Source organism: Plectropomus leopardus, chromosome 22 (assembly GCF_008729295.1).
Source record: "Plectropomus leopardus isolate mb chromosome 22, YSFRI_Pleo_2.0, whole genome shotgun sequence".
In the NCBI taxonomy this organism is placed as follows: Eukaryota; Metazoa; Chordata; class Actinopteri; order Perciformes; family Serranidae; genus Plectropomus; species Plectropomus leopardus.
This window is the reverse complement of record NC_056484.1, coordinates 7,682,819-7,701,408: the sequence shown is the minus strand read 5'-3', so window position 1 is coordinate 7,701,408 and position 18,590 is coordinate 7,682,819. Positions and strand designations below refer to the sequence as shown.

The 18,590-nt window shown below is 40.3% G+C and overlaps 1 protein-coding gene across 2 annotated transcripts; it reads right to left on the bottom strand.

Annotated features, from left to right (window-relative positions):
• Positions 1-5: 5 nt before the first annotated feature.
• On the bottom strand, positions 6-17,446 carry impdh1b (IMP (inosine 5'-monophosphate) dehydrogenase 1b). 2 transcript variants are annotated; one of them, XM_042511018.1, is made up of 16 exons: positions 17,212-17,446; positions 15,032-15,130; positions 14,776-14,853; positions 11,293-11,341; positions 8,736-8,837; positions 8,565-8,639; positions 7,291-7,497; positions 7,118-7,205; positions 6,818-7,017; positions 5,735-5,825; positions 5,092-5,187; positions 4,286-4,429; positions 4,010-4,154; positions 3,788-3,931; positions 2,856-2,939; positions 6-2,158 (listed from the first exon to the last, which is right to left on the bottom strand). In XM_042511018.1, the coding sequence occupies exons 2-16, from the start codon at positions 15,127-15,129 to the stop codon at positions 2,137-2,139; spliced, it is 1,623 nt and encodes a 540-aa protein (XP_042366952.1). In that variant the 5' UTR covers position 15,130; positions 17,212-17,446; the 3' UTR covers positions 6-2,136. The 2 variants fall into 2 exon arrangements, with proteins under 2 accessions (XP_042366952.1, XP_042366953.1); XM_042511019.1 differs by lacking the exon at positions 14,776-14,853.
• Between the last annotated feature and the right edge of the window lie 1,144 nt (positions 17,447-18,590).

Here is an 18,590-nt window from a genome sequence, read left to right as displayed (position 1 = left end):
CCATACACAGTTTAATTTATTTATTTCGTTTTTCCAATACTGAAAGCAAAAGCGAACTTTCCTTTGTTGAGTGTTTTACTGTAAACATGTTCTGAAGTGATATTCCTCAAAAATCCCTAATGGATTAATTCAATACTGAGTCTTTTCAATCCATCTAAAAAGCCCTTGTTTATTGTTTTGGTTGTTGGTTGCAGCTACCACTTTGTTATTTCAAAGCAGCTACAGTCGCCAGAACAAAGCTGAAATCATACAAAAGTGCAACTCTTAAAAAAAAAAAAAAAAAAAGAAAGACAGAAAAGGAAAAAAAGAAAAAGTAAACCTTATACCTCACTTACCATGACAGATTTGTGCTTTTTAGATGGACTTACAGGACTCTGTATTTTACAAATAAGACATAAAAACCTGAATTCTCTCTTTAGATGGGAAACTGAAAACAAGCAGCAGTCATTTCCAACGGGATATAGGTATATATTTCTCCATATATTTTCCATGTACATTTTTTTGCAATTAAGTCTAATTGCAAAGCTATTGTTAGTCAAGTGAACCCTGTGCAGGGTAAAGTACATTAGCACGTTAGAGAAAGCAACTCAACTCTTACAATCTGAGGCATTTTATTTAAAAATAAAAATTAAAAAAAAAATACATCTGGCCAAACGGACATCCATTATGAAAATGTTAGAAAAGCCTACTTCTAAATAAGCTGAATGATAACAAACACAGCTGTTTGAAAGTAAGAAAAAAGAGGCGAGAGGGTGTGTAGCACTACGCTTTTTCACTGAGCTGTCGTGTTCAGCATTTATCCATCTGCATTTCAAGGCATATCTCTGGTAAAAATAAATCAAAAATAAAACAAACCTATCACAGAGAACCTATGCTGCACTGTGAGAACGCAGGAACGGACAAGAAACGAGGGTAACGAGCGACTTCTTGCGCAAATTTTGGTTTTGAAATTACAAAAGAAAAGTGTCCAAAGAAGTGTAAAGACACTTGGCAGTATGTATGCAATTACAACAAAGCAGAATATAAATACAGCCAGGTTCGGCTTCGTGAAAAAACAAACATGCATATCAAAAACACTTCATGCTCAGTTCAAAGCCCCCCGAGACTATACAGGTTTAATATAAAGTTTGCTTTTATCTAAAAGTATTCAAATTTCGGCCAGAGAAATAGTCCTTATTACGAGCTATTTCTGATTTTTATAGATTTTAGGTCTTTCAAACATACCTGATCTTCAGCTTTTGGTCCCTTCCATGCTCAACATATGAACAATATGTAGTGAGATGGGACACTGATTGTTTGTCAAGATGTCGTTGAAGGGGGAAATAAATGTCCACAGCCGTAAAGACTGTGGGACTGGGTCCTGTCTACTGATTGTAGGGGAGAATGAAAAGCAAACAGGATACTTGTCTCGTACCTCAGGATCCGTACTAAAGAAAGTAAACAGTTTGCGTTAAAATATAAGCAAAGTAGCTTATACTTGTAATAATGCAAAAAAAAGTAAGAATGCCAGAATACACCGACACACTGCACATATAGAAGTGCTTTCTCTGCACGTACAAGTGTGTTAAAGAGCTGGGATGTGAGAGGCTTCAGACAGGGAGCGTGCTGGTAAGCGTGGATCCCACCAGAGCCAGATAAGATGCTGATGTGATCCGCACCACGGCTGTTTTAGACTCACTAACATTTACAGGACAAATAAACACAGTGCACCTTCACTTTGTTTGTCCCGAGACACATTTTAAACTACATCACACAGGCGCACACACGCTACCCTTAATTCGCCAAACACGCACGCGTTCATTCACTATCAGCACACATGCTAAATTGGGATCAGCTGCATACTCAAGATACAGGTGTGTATGCTGTTCGGAAAACCCTGATGCGCCGCTTCTTGAGTGCAAAAATCCCAGGTGTCAGTTTGAAGATTCTCACGTTGCTACTACGCCTCTTTCCTCCCAGGAGCAGCTGGCTGGGATCAGAGAAAGAGGGAGTAACGGTGGAATACGACGGAGGAGAGGGCAGAGAGGGCGTAGTGGGTGGTGCGTATTTTTAGCAGAAGTGGCGATTTTTAACATTTGGTCACTGTTAGATTGGGTATGTCACGTGCACCGATGGTCTGCGATCCATCCCCCCCGCTCAGTAAAGCCGCTTCTCGTAACTGTGGAGGCAGAGAAAGATCGGAGAGAAATCAGCGCCTGATTGGATGTAAATAAAAGTATTGCTGCTCAACTGCGCTTACTGCCACTCGCTTTATTTCAGCAAACTGCATCAACTGGTTCAACATGTTTTCTGAATGCAATCGGCAGAAAACTGCTAAATTGCATTTGCACAAGAGTCGCTATGGAACATGCGGGTACAAAATCAAAAAGCTTGCTGTTCGTCAAGCTAATAATAAAAATAATATTAGCAAAACATAGCAAGACTCTGTTCTGTATTGTCCCTTCTTCCATGCAGCTAAAAAGCAGGTATATTTTCCACTGCAGCATTTGCTGATGCCAACACCTAACAGGAAGTACAGTAGTGTTGGTGCCAGGCTGTTTCTCAGCAATGCTGAAATCATTTGAAGAGTCAACAAAGAAACCACAGTTCCCATTCCTGCTTGTGGGACTGCGGGATCACAAAACCTGCTCTCACTGTAGAGACAGCCTCCACAATTCATTCAAACTTTCATTTAAAAAGGAGACTACGAAAAATGGGACACTGCAACAAACTTTGTGCATGATCCCTACAGAGGACAAAGTAAAGCCTCCATGTCCAGTAAACAAAACGGATTACGTTTTGTTTTCACAGAGGATAATGTGCTCTTGTACTTATAAGCAGTACAGGGTTTTGTGTGGTTTTTTTTTGGTACTTACGAGTGAAGTCCATGGACTCCTCCCTCGACCTGTGCAGACATGGTCCTCTTTTCAAACTTCAGCTCTCCAGAGTACATCATGTAGCTGAGAAAGACAGAGGAAAGTAAAAAATAACAAAAGTTGGAAACACACGCCGGCTCTGTATTATACGTTTCTCTTTAACCGCGTTTCTGCCAAATACTTTCAGTACAGTAACCTTAGAACGGGTGCAACCTAAGCTGCGGATCATTTCGGCGTTTCCATTAGAGGAGGCCGACAGGACTAATTTTGGGATCAGTGTGCTAGGTACCTCACCAAAAAGATGATGAAAAACATGACAGTATGGAGCGGTTCCATTGGTGCCATCAAAAACTTTTGAAAATGAAAACACAAAAATAACTGTTCTAATAACTGTGCTACCAAATGACCCGGACTGCTTGGTGGAAACGAACATCGAGAAAGTAAAATATAATACGCATCAAAGTTAAAGGGTGACTACACCCATTTTCAAATCCACACATGCCGTTCCAAAGCCAAACACTTATGTGCCACATTTCAAATTTGTGATGCCATAAGGTCTGAAGTGTGGAGCTGCTCTGTAGGCAATAAATTGGGAAAAATGTCCTACATGACACTGGGGCACCCAGGGGAATGTACTGAATATATGAGTACTTTTTCTGCCCAAGAACTGAGAACACTGTAATAAAATAAAGCTAATTTTAAAACAAACACTCCCATTCACTTACTACAGAGCAGCTCCAGACTTCATATCCTATGATGACGCAAGTTTGAGTCTTACTTCTCTTGTTTTAGCTTTAAAAAGACAGTGGCTCATGTCCCCTAGGTACTGAACGAACTTTCCTTGGCTGTGACACAACATGTCAGAATTATTCATTTATACTGTGTTCCCCTTTAACCTGTGTATCATCACCGGTAATTTACATGCTACTTACCGGAGAACAGACAGACTCTTTGCCCCGATGTCCTGGCAGCCATGCTGGATACCAGCTATCAGGTAAGGGACGAACTTGTGGATGGAGCCCTTGTCCTGGACCGAGCCTGACACACCCTGGGCTACCTTCACGTTGTCGCCCTCACTGTGGAAAAGACATAACTCAATATTTCTCCAACATTATTTGGAATTTGTTTTTCACTACTTTTAGCCTCCCACATACCTAAAATAGCGTTTCTGGCTGCTGGTGCTCTTCTCCATAGCGTCCAGCGAGCCCATGCCACGGTACTTCTTCAGCCGCACACCGTCTGAGAAGAAGTACTCCCCTGGAGCCTCAGTGGTCGCCGCTAGCAATGAGCCCATCATAACTGGAGTGGTAGACACAAAAAGTTGTCTATGTTCTTTGATGAACGAATCTCGCATCACTGATGCGATGATTTTTCTGGTGATTTTGAGATAAGGCCTAACGTTCTCTGGGCCATAGTCTGTGAAATCTCACCCGTCGATGCTCCCAGAGACAGAGCCTTCACCACATGGCCCACAGTCTGAATGCCTCCGTCAGCGATGACTGGCACGCCGAAGCGCCTGGCGTACTCTGCTACCTTGTACACCGAGGTCCCCTGGGGTCGCCCGCATGCCATGACTACAAGGTAGAAAAACAAATCTAACATCACTGCCATGGCAACAGATCAGACCTTGGAACAAACACTAATCAGTTTGTGAAATAAAAAGCAGCAACCGTTTTATTTTTTTGGCCTTTTTGCTGCGACACATCTGTACTGTTCTTGTCGGTGAACGTGACCCAGTCTGAGCATGAGAGGCCAGTCCCCATGGCAACCCAGAATGGGGCCTTGGCAGATCACCATGACAACTAGGAGGGTCTCGGGATATTTTGTTCCGTTAGCAACTGATAGCCTTTTTCTTCTCACTGTAGCTCACAGGCAGAATAAGAACAGGTACAGCTAAAACTGATCTGATGAAGATGAAGTATGCTTCTTTAGCCCGTATCATTCTTTTCAATATATTTCAGGTCGTTTTTTTTTTTTGTATTAACTTATTCATTACTAACGAAACATCTCCACATAATTCCGTTTTTGCATTTCTGGTGCTCTTACACTGAAAAAATATGTTATAATTGGGTTCAAGAGATGTCGCATGCACAGGTTGAGGTAGCTTTCTGATTTGTTTTTGATTTATTTTAACCGTGTTGTATCACATGTATCATTTCGTTTTCCGTGTTCTTTAGAAGAAAACCTAATAAAAAGCAAACAGCAACAACAGAAAAAGAAAAACAAGGCTGCATACCTTCCTGTGTGATGCAGATGGAGCCACAGCCCATGCCGACTCTCAGCGCGTCGACACCAGTATCGATCAGGTTCTTGGCCTGGGCTGCTGTAACCACTGTAGCGATGGGGAAAACAACAAAAGTAGTCAGGAAATATGTGCAGAATATTATATTTTGTCAAAATTATAAGAAAGCTTTACAGATGGCTGTGAGTACAAAATCAAAGTCTGTTGACCAACATTTTATTCCCACTGATATGTTCATTTTTAAAGGTATTGCATGTAGGATTTTTCTAGAACCAGTGCATAGACTCGTACAAAAGTAATTTCTTTCAATCATCACTTCAGACTAACTTAGTGGTGTGTTATCATGTATTTATCTGCCCTGACGTTCAAGACATTTATGGGTGTCTACCCCGACAGCACTCAGGTGAGGTCAGCGCTTTATAAAAAGGTAGCAATAAGTGCCAAGACCCACAGCACCCTAAAAAATGCAACTTTAGCAAGGCAAAAGACCATGAAAAGTGATCTGGATTTGGCTTTTACTTTCACTTTTGCTGTGACAGACATGTTTAGAAACAGTAACAGACAATCCTGTTATGTATAACTTTCTGCTGTTGAGGCAACAACAGGAAACAAGCGTTTCTTCTTTTTTCTAACTCACCATTTCCTCCCACCACTTGCAAGTCTGGATACTTCTGTTTAATATAATTTATCATGTTGATCTGATACACCGAGTTGCCTTGCGAAGAGTCCTGAAAAAGCAAAAAATATTCATGAGTTAGAACAATGCACTGGACCTGAGGATTCAGAAATACAGGCTGAAGAATACATACAGTGTGCATATTATAAACACGGTTCTTACATATATTCCATTTAAAAATCCACACTTTTCCAAAATTCAAATTTTCAGACTTTAATAGATTTTTCAGACCACATCTGACATGTGAGTACAAATAGCTGCATGTTTTTTAGGTAAATTATGCAATTTATTTTTAAAATTCAAATACTGACATGTATGTTGCACTCTGAATAAGTATTCTATCATGTTTTTTATAAAGCTTTTATGAATAAGAACTAAAATTGAGATGGAAAAAAAGGTAAGAATTTTATTTTCATGGCATTAAGCTGCTCTGGCCCACACTCTCTCACCACAACTGGAAACTTTTGGACTGTGCTGGCTGCCAGCAAAATCATTCTTTGTATGATTAATTTATTTTTTTTAGAAGTTCTGAATTTATGGTAGAAAACAGAATAGAGCAACAGTCTGGAGACATTTTTTCCATACTTATCCAGACCTGGACATAACTAAATTATAATTTCATACTTTTCCACACCACGGAGGAACCCTGTATACAGGAAACATTATTTTCTTCATATTTAAATTAAGACAACCCTTTAACATCTGTGTTTGACGTTCATTTCCAGATGTGAGTGTGTGTATATACTTCACTATATTAAAACACAATGTTTCCAGTAACGTTCCACCATATTTGTGCCATGGTTCTGTTATTTTACATTGTCCCCGAGTATGAGTTGTAATGCTCTGCCCTTCTGTTGGTCTTGCATAACACCTCTTCCACACTTCCTCTTAATCGGTTAAACTTATCAAGAACACAGTGTATTTTTAGGAACTTCTCCTAAAACAATGCCCTAACTTTGCTCTAAGTCGTCTCTCACATTTATGGCCGCCTCACACCAGTGATAAGATGTTCACTGGCCACGATTCAACTACAAAAACACCCACCAGTACGACAACATCCACTCCGGCCTGCACCAACAGGTCCAGTCTGTATTTGTCGTCCTCCCTGGTGCCGATGGCAGCGCCGCACAGCAGCTGTTTGCGCGAGTCTTTGGAGGCCAGAGGGTAGTCCCTGTTCTTCTTCAGATCCGTCCTGGCGATAATGGCCACCAGCTCGTCGTTATTATTAACAATGGGAAGCTTGCCTGGTTACAGAGAAAGGGAGGTTATTAAATGACATTTAAATGACCAAAATCAGAAAAGAAAAGTAGAAAAAGCTGCTGTCACACATCAACTTTTACTCACCTTTTTTACTGCGCTGCAGAATATCATTGGCTTCTTTGAGTGTAACACCAGCTGGAGCCACCACCAACTCATCCCTCTTTGTCATGGCCTTGGAGATGATTGCATCATTTCAGTGTAAAAACAATTCAATAAATGATGCCAATACAAACATTTTAAACCATAAAAATGCACACCTCCTCCAGAGGTTTGCCGTGGTCTTTCTCGGAGAGGAAGTCGATATCTCGGGAGGTGACGATGCCCACCAGTTTGCTGCCCATTTTGCCCGTCTCCGTGATAGGAATACCAGAGAAACCATGTCTTACTTTGGCCTCAAACACATCCCCGACTGTGTGACGCGGACTCATCACAACAGGGTCTGTGATGAAACCCTGCTCAAACCTCTGGAAACAAAGAGAAAGCAAACAGAATTATAATAACTTTTATCATTTTCTCTTTCTTTGTGCAAAGCTAGCCTGACATCGCCGGGCCAAATCGCAAATGAGTTAAGTCTGAAACCTCTCAGTTCATTTTTGATTTCCAAATGTCGTTACCGATGGCCTTTTAATAAAATCCCCACGGATACAACAGGGAAGACCTGCAGCTTATCTAAAAGACAAAACGTGATGTAGCGCTAAATAAAGGACAAATGTAAACATATCACCGCAGGGAGATCAGCTTTGACGGTGTAGCATCAATACGCCTGTGAGCGAGTGAAAATAACAGAAAGTTCCCCACCAGCTGCAGCTAGGTCTCCAGCTAACTGGAGAGTTTGAACAAGGTATGGTGGGATGTTCAGGGCAGTGTTCCTGCAGCCTAAGGGAAGTTAGATTTAACGCTTTTTAAGACGTCTGTTTATGCCATTTGGAATGAAATTTAATTTGACACCAACCAAATTGGATTTAAAAAAGCACGATCCAACACCAATAATCAAACATGAATAGGAATTTAAATTGTCAGTCATCGCCTTAAACACATCCCATATTGGGTAAATGGTTATGATCAGCCCGAAGCACACAAGGCCACCTGGAAATCTCTCTGAATGAGAGGGGGACCAGACGCATCTGCCTGAGCAAATAAAACAAAAACCTACAGATCAGTCTGGTTCCTACGGTAACGCAAAACAGCAAAAGCAGCAAAAAACCAAACACCACACACAAGAAGACACACAATAGTAAATACACATTAATATGTAAAAACAATAACAAACAAAACAAACACACAGAAAAAAACAGACTGAAGACAATTACCATAACCTATATAGGGACAAAACGAAACAAGAAAGGTCAATGGTACAGTTCATGTAAGAGCTCAGTTAGGCTGGTTGACGTATTTTAGTCCTTTTGGTGTGTATGCAACTTTGTACAGGCACATGAATGTGTAATGGTGATGACAACAGAGACAGAGATAGAGTAACATGCATGACACAGAAGATATTTCTTTGTACATATGAGTTAAAATCACAGTTTACCTTGACCTTGCGCACTTCGTTGGCTTGGAACTCTGGCGTGCAGTTGTGGTGAATGATGCCGATGCCTCCCATAAGCTGGCACATTCAAAAACAAGAGCCATTTTAGAATGAAGCAGTAAATTCAAATCTGTGCTTTTTCATTTCAGCAGTTTTGGCAGAGCAGTGTCTCACCGCCATAGCGATGGCCATCGCTGACTCTGTGACAGTGTCCATGGGGGAGGAGATGAGAGGGGTCTTCAGTGTGATTTTCCTGGTGAGTGCTGATGTCAGGTCCTGAGACACAAAAAAAGGAGAACAAACATGTTGGTGTCTTCATGAAGTTTGTTATTTTGCACATGAGCCAGCAGGGGGCAGACTGAACTAGGCAGATTCAGGACAGAGGACTTGTGTCCTCAACCGGTTCATGTCTTTAAATTTGCTTCACTGACACCAAATGACATGGCCTCATTGTTGTCCTGTCACTTTAAGTTACTGGTTCTTTAATTTTTTAATTTAATGTACATTAAAGATTTTTAAATATGTTTTTATCCAGGGTGTCTGCAGGTACTTGAATTCAATGATTTCTAAGACCTTTTCAAGGTCATTTTTAACCAAATTCAAGACTGTTTTTTGGACAAATCGTTGTTTTCTTACTCAGACATTGCAGATATATATATAAAAGTACGTAGTATATATGCAGTAGAGGTTGGTTTTATGTAGGAATATGTTAATTTGAATGTGTTGGGCTCATCTACATTTTGCCAACAGGAAACTGCAAATATAAAGTAAAAAGACTGCAGTTCAGTGATAGATTTAAAGATTTCTAACATCAGATCTAACATGTTTGTTGTTTTATTCCAGGATCACTTTGGAAATATGTGTATTTAGTAATGCTTTAAAGTGCTATTATCTCAGATTTTTGTGTCAAGATACTTTTTTGATCTATTGTGCTTTTGAATTACTGATAAAAAAAAAATCGAATCAAATGTCTGTGGCAACTGACACATCACAATTTCAAATTCAAGACCTTTAATGAATTTTACAGCCCAATATTTATAAAATTGAATTTAAAGGTCCAGTGTGTAGCATTTAGTAGCATCTGGTGGTGAGGTTACAAAAATGAAACTTCTTTGTGTGCAAAAATGCAAATGGCCCCAGACAGAGTCAGTTTTCTGTGTTTCCATACTGAGCTACGATACGTCGCACTCTGTGAAAGAGGACTCGCTACATATGTGGATCTGATCGGCTCATTCTAAGGTAACAAAAACACAATGATTCTTATTTTCAGGTGATCATACACAAATAAAAACATAGTTATGAATATCATGTATCAATTTCTGCCAATAGATGCCCCTAAATCTTCCACACTGGACCTTTAAGACTTTTTAAGGGTCCGCAGGCTCCTTGTTGCCAAGTGTCAAGTGTTGGTCGGTGATATGAGACGTCTGCAAACAAATTAAAATGCATTTCCCATCAAAAGCAGTCTGTCCTCTCAGGGACGGAAACCTGACACTGGAAAAATGGAAATGAGCCGTACCACTTCATCTCCCAAAGCCACATTCAACTATGACATCTCACGGGTTCCCACACCAGCTTTTGTTATCTTCAGCTGTGTGAGTGAAAACAACGACATTTTTTGCACATGGGAAAACCACCAAATGAGCTCTATGGTGTCCAAGCTTTGACTGCTTATCTGTGACAGACATAAACTACGGGAGGCTTTTCTCAGGAGTTCACGGTGAAGGCAGGAGAAATCACCTAACACCACTTCTCCATTTAGAGAGCTCTACCGCACTAACCTGCTAAATTCAACTGAGAGTTAGGAGAACATGTCAAGAACATCACGGCCCCAAAGAATTTCCCACAATAGCTCAACGCACACGCAGCCCCTTCTTAATGTTTCCACACCTTACGCAGCTCTCAAAAGCTAAAAAAAGTATCATATTACTAATTTCAGCACGATCTACTGGGACACTGTGAGAAGAACATGATTCAACGTTGTGACTGAAGCCAAATGTGGAAGCATTTGTGTTATTCACGCTTGAATAGGCTCAGTGTCCAGTGGAAAACTAGGGCAAGACAAAGACCCTGTAGGGACGAACTTGCCCATGACAACATGGCGAGGCGGACAAACATCTCGCGCAGCAGCCGGAGCTCTCTGTAAGTCTGAAGGAAAAGACTGGAGATATTAATTAAATTAAAATCTGCTGAGATGGACAAAGCAGAAAAGCGGGATTTCATCTAAAGCCCGGAGATTAACTCCACCGTCATCTGCCGAGAGAGGCGGATGAGCGGCCGAGCGGGCACAAATGTAAACACAAGGGTGAGGGAGCAGTCAGTGGGTGACCACATCAGGCAAAAATAGCAGGGCGGCAGGGAGGGAAGCCATGATGCAGACGTTTTTTATAAAATGGGCAAAAACAAGAGTACTTTTGTGAGAGCTGCCATTATAAAACAACGCTGAGGTCTGGAGTAGAGAGGTTTGTTTTAAAAAAATGAAAGTGACTCCTCTGTAATAACCCTGATGGTTTAGGAAGTGGCTCTGCCAAACACGGTCTGTCTGCTGACACGGCTACATTATCACGAGGGGCGTGGAAGAGACTGAAGAAGTGATTGGCTGCTCCTTTCAAATACCCACAAAAATCTCCTTTAAGATGTGACACATACTTGCAACAATCTTCAGAAACTTCAAGATCTCACACCACCTTTTGTATTCTCATACATGTACTTCACACATGGGTGTACTCACCACGTCGTCTGAGGTAAAGTCGATGAACCCGGGTAATATCAGGAAGTCACTGAAAGACATAAACAAAATGTAAAAGAATAAAGTAACTGCCGAATTAATCTATAATATGCCAGTCATTGCGCATTAATTAGTGTGTCCATTAAGTGTGTTGCTGAAACATATTTTTTTTCCACAATGAAAAGAACCTCAGTTTTTTCTTTAAGCTGTTGCTAAGAAAAAATGTGCAACGCCTGACCAAGTTTAAGACCGACTTAACATTAAAAAACACAAGATAAGGATGATAGCTTAAGTATTCGAAGAAATATCCTAAGGGCAGGGACCAGTTGCGTTAAACATTAAGCTTTCTTTGGAAGTATGACACTTATGGCTCAATTTCTCCTTAGCTGAAGGACTTAGTTAAGGGCATTGCATAGAGTCCCTTAAAAAGTTTCCTTCTATAGGGAAAAATGCTAATTAAAACAGTTTGTTTGTGTGCATTTACACTTGAGATGCCTTTCGTGCAACAGTTTTACAAATGTTAAGGGATTCCTTAATTATATACCAAGAAAAGAAGAAAACCTTAAATATTACAGTTAACAATTTCAGGAAAGCTTCAAGGAGAAAGTTTTAAATCAAGGTGTTTTGTGCAACCAATCTCTTGATCTCTTTCTACTCACATCCTTTTGTATAATAATTTCAACTAGGTCAAAGCCACAGTTCAGAGCCTGCAACGTATTGTTGGATCCTCTTTTGTGTCTCCCTTTGCTTCCCAGAATATTGCTAAGTGCCGCAGTGGCTGAGCACAGACACTGAGTACAGCTGGGTGCGTCCTGTACTTGGTAAAAAGCTACAGTTGATCTCTTTCAGCTCTTGGACTGTACAAACACAAAGAGAGGTAGAATGGGATGAGTGGGAGTGCGAGAGCTAGACGCAGGAATGGAGTTTGTTTTTCTACCAGAGTCTGTATGTATTTTGTGGTTTTTTGCAGATGGGTGTGAAAACAGAGCAGGAGGGGACAGAGGGAGAGATGGGAGGAATAAGGGAGACTTTGTACGCCGTGTGGATGTTGGAGGGGGAGCTACAGAGCGAGGGGATGTGAAAAAGGTTGATCTCTGCTGCCTACAGTGCTGGTGAAGGAAAAGTTAGAAACAGTCGCACAAGATGGGACCCCGCAAGGGAGGAGCCTTGTTTGTTTGTTTCCCCTCATTTTAGAACCCAAACACCCACAAACTTCATCATGAGGACAAGCAGGAAGTCCAGGAAAACATCTGCTAGCATTTAGCAGCCACCACAAACCTCAGCTGTGGAATACAGCCTGCACAGACCGACTCCGGGTCAGCGCTACAGCAGAACTCATTGAGCTGGATTTTAATCTGAAAGACAACACTGGCTGGCTTTATTATGGTTTTAATTTCAATGTTCGATGTAGACAAAATGCACAATGCTGAGCGGGAGTGTTTCAAAATACAACCGTAACTGATATTTCCATGCTTGGGCATAAAAGAGAATCATCGCACACCCAAAAAACCATCAAAAGCAGCCGAGGGCATGGCAGCGAGTGTTTTGGAAATGTAGCAGCAGGTTTAAAAGGGGTGAATCTAAATGAGTAACATCTGTGCGTGTGACTCACTTTGATTTCACCGGTTTGTGTGACGAGACGCTGACAGAGGACTATTATTAAACGAGAGTCAGGATTTGCTACAGAAGCTCTGTCAGGAGTATTACAACAATCAGAAATATGTGTTTTTATGACAGCCCTACGTTTGAGGTAAACAACTGCGGTTCAAATTTAATTAGGATTCAAAAGGAGTCAGTGTGAGTTTGCCAAGTGTTTTGCCTATAAGGCATTAAAAATTTGAGACAGATTGTACTAGAGTCTGTAATTGGTGAATGCTCTAAAAATAATTTTAAATCCAAAAGCCCACAAATGTTACTGCAAAGCATATAGTTTTGTAGTATATGAAGTAGAATTACAAGGTTGAGCTGACGCTCTTATGTGTCTGGTCTTGTGTAAATGGCAGTGACCCAGTATTTAACAGCCTGGGGCTTGTGAGGGAGAGACGTATAGCCAGGCACGCCTTAACTTGATTTTTAATTTGATTACAGAGTTTTTTGCAAATCTATTTCAGTGTCTACACGTATGAGGTACAGTCCTTCACTTTGCCTTATAATGTAAAACTAGCAGCTAAGAACTCTTAGCATTTGCACACCTTGGTCAGGCTGTCTCAGGTATCACACACTCACATTGGAGAGCTTTCTAAGACATTTTTGAGAAAAAATCAACAAGGGATGCACCATATTTGATTTTGCTGACGTCATGGTGATTTTTTTCGAATTTATATTGGTCGATTGATGATGCCAGAACATGCAGATGTGTTTTTCCACCAAACTGCAGAGAATATCAAGTCTCTCCTATTACTACTTTAACCCTGGTTATATAACAAAACTTTAAATTCATCCCACTTTAACAGGCTTGGCTGATGCTGTCCCTAAGACAATCCTGACTTTAATCCAAACCAGGAAAAATTGCACCTATTAAAATACATTTTAAGACTTTATAAGGCCCTTCAGACACCACATTGGGCAAAAACACTGGTGCACCTTCACTTTCTGGGCTGTTTCCGGGGTAGCTGACAGAATAATTGAGTTTGAAAGTAGCTTTTATTGAAAGAACATGTTCACAATCACGCCCAGGACATGATCTATGTGCCTCGGTAAAGGTCACAATACTGCAGGAAGCCGTTTCTCTCTGACAATGCCGATTTGGTCTTCCTGTATCTCAAATTCTCTGGGTGGCTTACTTCCTTTTCCATAAAAACAAAAATAAACTTGTACCTTTACCTGTGATAGGAATGCATAAATGCTGACTGATTAAGATTTGTATCACAGATATACAGGGAAAGTGATCAAAAATTCTGAATTAGCTTCAAAGGAATTTAGCAACACAAGGAGAAACCCTTCCACTATTATCTGTCACACTTGAGTTGTAAGGGGTGAGACAGAGAACAAAGGGCTTAAAAAAGCTTGATGTAGAACCTTTTTATACGTTCACTTGGATTCATCCTGCAGTCCACATGATGCTAATTCAGGGCATCATGTGCATAAACCTTCCTTTGGTCGTGATGCACTTCATTACAATGTGCAAAGGTTGCGCAATCACGTGCGGACACACTTAAACATCATTATGTTTTCTATTCAATTAGCTTCTGTAAAGCAGGAGCAGCGTGATCACGGCAAAGAATTGGTGGATTTTCAACTGTTAAAACTTTGCGACTTGGATTACTTAAAGGAACAATGGATAAGATTAAAGACAACTACTGCAATTCAGTTGCAGAACACTTTTCTTTTCGTAATTAAAGATTACATCATGCCAATAAAGCCATTTGAATTAAATACAAGGAAAATCAGTTCAGTCAAATGCATGACGACTTCAAATAAAAAGCATTTCTCTCGATTTTTAACAGCACAGTTTCAGAACAGTTTGAAGATGACTGTTTTACTCACTTGTAAGTCAACCCATCTCCTTTAGAGCATAGCTCTTCGGCCGTATGACCATCGGAGTCAACGCACTGTTGGTCAGATCTGCTGGTTCAAAATGTGTTGGCCATTACAAAGCACTGCTGGGTACACTTCACCCACCTCTGCGCGCAGGTGAGGTTTTAAAATCATTCAGGAGACCTTACTTTGAATTCATTTAATTACTTTACTGAGATGTTGTCGGAAAATCAAATCAAAAGTTTGTGATGCAGGGAAAACTCACTTGTATGTGAGGCCGTCTCCGATCGAGAAGAGCTGCTGAGCCGAGAGTCCATCCTCAGGGACGTAGCCGGTACCACCGCTGATTAAGTAATCCGCCATGCTGCCAAATGATAAGGAGAGACAATCAGCTAACTGTGCAGCCCACATAAAGATGTGTATCTAAAGACGGCAAAAGGATGCTCTGCAGGAACACTAGACATCCACTTTGCAGGCAGAGCTTTAGTGACCTTCTCATAGGAAGACATAACCATAGCAACATCAACATCCCCCCAGTCAGACTCAGGTCAGTGCGCCTGCGTGGCAGCTGCAAGATGCAAGGCTTCCTCTGTTTGCAAAAACAAGCCATTAATTACCTGGTAGTAAACTTGCAACAATGTTTGACACATTTAATAGAGGCATTGTTTTTATGACTGCTGTGTGACATACCATGAGGTATCCTCACACAAATAACCATACATGTATGTCACAATATAAACACCACTGTAAGTGAGTGCTGAGCAAATTTCTGTCTCTACATCTGCATTATTTATACCGTTACTATTTTAATGCGCACTAGGTAAACGACAACAGTGCAGCAGACCCCACGTGACCGCGTGTGAAAGCAAATATGGCCGGGTGACCCACTAACATTTATTCGAGCCACTCTGGCAAGCACCGCACGATTTTAAAAGGTAATAGTAAAAGCATATTGATTAAAATACTGCCCAAAGAACAACACGATGTCCTCAAAATGTCTTGTTGTCTAGACTCGAGCGGTGAGGTCTGGCCGGGTGACCTACATTACGTTATCACTAGCTAGCAAACATTAGCGGCTCGCAATGCACACCCACAATATTATGCTGCTTGGGACCTATCTTTGTTGTTTACACAGCATGGACGCAACATCCTTGCTAGCTACGCGTTGCAATATTACCCATGCTAGCATCCATGTTTGCCATTCACATCTCTCACCTCAGACGCCCTTGTTAACCATACAGTGTTTTGGAAAGTGACACATCTACTACGCAGCACTGGAGTCAATAAAATCTCGTTTTTACGATTGGTTTATATTTCTAGTCATCGCCCATTACGGTCGAGCAGATGCAATAAAAGCTAGAATTTTATTATAATGAGTGGTATTTTAAGAGTTCAGTGCACGCCGAATTGGAGAATGGCTCTTTCTATAAATGATACGATATTTAATATTTTCTAGCTCTTGTAAAACCCTTTTGAAAATAGGGGCGAAACTATTTTGGTAGAATTTTGAATTGAGTTTGGTCCTGTCTTTAGACATAACGCACTTCAGCCCTAAGGAATGTGTGTGCTAGCAGGTTGACATAACTATATCAAAAAATGCACGGACTGACGTTATAGCTGTCATTTTCAGAAATACAAAGCAGATGATTTATAACATTAAATTACTTTGAATTCACTTAAAATAAACGGCAATAGTAACGTTAGCCTACCGTTATAATTAATTAACATAACCAGGTTTATAACACGGCGCAAGTATCCGTTAACGTCGTCACAACTAGATATTATACTTTCGCTTGTACTGATATAAAGGAGAAGATAATACATCGTTTTTGGGAGTTATCCAGCGCAAAATTGCCTGAAATATTAGCAAAACGTTAGCCGGAGGATTAGACACACCGGCTTAACAACTAGCTTGCAACGTGGCTAACAAACATCCAGTGATGTAAATGAAAAATTAACAAGAGGGAGTTGAGTAAGTTGAGTAAAACATTAGTTTACATTTGCAACAAAAATATTACGTTGCCGTAAGGACAAACGTTACCTCGTTTATCTCATTTAACCAAATGTCGTCGATGCAATTTGATATTATCTAATATTATATTAATATTAGCATAAATAAGTGGGTAAACTATGTCCCATTTGAGCTACTTAACTGTCCCAACTGGTGCTAATATGTTAATAATCCACTAATGTGCATGAAAGTGAACTTTTGCCACACCACACGAGTCCAGACTAACGTTACGTTACACTTGCAGACATGTGGGAGCAGCCGTTAGCATTTAGCATTAGCGGCTTGGTTATTTTTTGTCTTTGCCAACTGAAAACGCTACCCAGATATTAAAATAAGCCTTTCTACCATTGCATAGGTATTCGCGTGGTTTAAAATATGAAGCTCCGGAGCTAACATACACTCGAGCATCTTTTTCACCGAGTCAGCTAGCTAACCTTTTTGCGGCTGATGCCCACGTTGACCACGGGGACGCAACTTTCCAGCTGTGGATCTGCAGGAGTGAGGCTGAAAAAAGGCGATGATGGAGGCAGTCTTCCGTCTGCCACGAAGAACAAACTCGATGAAAAAAGCTGGTCGTGGCTCTAAGGTGTTAAAGAAGTACTGTGTGTCTGTAAAGTGAATCAGAAGTGATTGCCTGTCGCTGCAGACAGTGCGTGTTGGTGTTACGTACAGGCGGCAGCGTCACATCCCCTCTCCTCCTCACAGAGGCGTGTTCTGCGTTTAGCTGCTGCTGAGGAAGCAGGACCGACGACTGGCACCAGAAGGGTTAAAAATGCCACGAGAGTGTTTCACGTGAAACTTTTGCTGCAAAAATGCCGGCAGACCAGTTTATGAGACTACTCAAGTTCAGTCAAATGATCCATTCTGAGACACCTTTGGGGGTTACAGCAAAAAAAGGTCGAAAGTTAATATTTAGGCTACTTTTACTCAGGTTTGATTGTTTACATAATGCTTCTTTAACCTTCCACTACATTTAAAGTAAGGTTTTATTGTTTTTATTCCACTGCACATAGAATACTCTTTAGTAGTAGCTTTTCATGTTGTGCATTTATCTACTAGCCTGGTCTTCATGTTATTCAGTACTATGCATTATCTTACACTTTCCAACAGTATAAGTAATCAAAAGAAGTTCAGACTGAAGCACTTTTAAAATTATGCTTCTCACATTGTTTACAGGATGAGGACCCCCCCCACACACACACCACACCTATTGTAATATTTATATTATTATTATTACTATAATAATAATAATAATAATAATAATAATAATAATAATAATAATAATAATAATGACTCCCACCAACTGGACTTACACAAAAAGTACAATTTTTACTTTTAAGTCCAATTATCCTCCATGTGCAATTGTGTAATATTGTTCGCACATATTATATATATATAGAAATATATAGAACTAGAAATATATATATATATATATATATATATATATATATATATTTCTAGTTGTTGGCACCTTGTAACTTTATGTTACTATTTGCACCTTGTTTTCTTATTTACTTGGCACCTTGGTTTTTGTGTGTGTGTGTGTGTGGGGGGGGGGGGGTATTGTTCAATACTTTTACTTTTACTTTTAATGGAGTACTTTTGTACTGGTATTGTTAACTTTACTAAGTCTACTATTTAGTATTTCATTGTCCTTTGGCAGTTTCAGTTCTTCTTTCACTTGGTTTAGTATTGTTGGTAAAATCCACTTTTAGTATAATCACAAAGAGTCAGAGAAGTGAATAGTGACAGTGTATGGGCATAACTTTAAACACTTTGAAATATTACATTGTGTGACTAAGCAGCTCTCTCA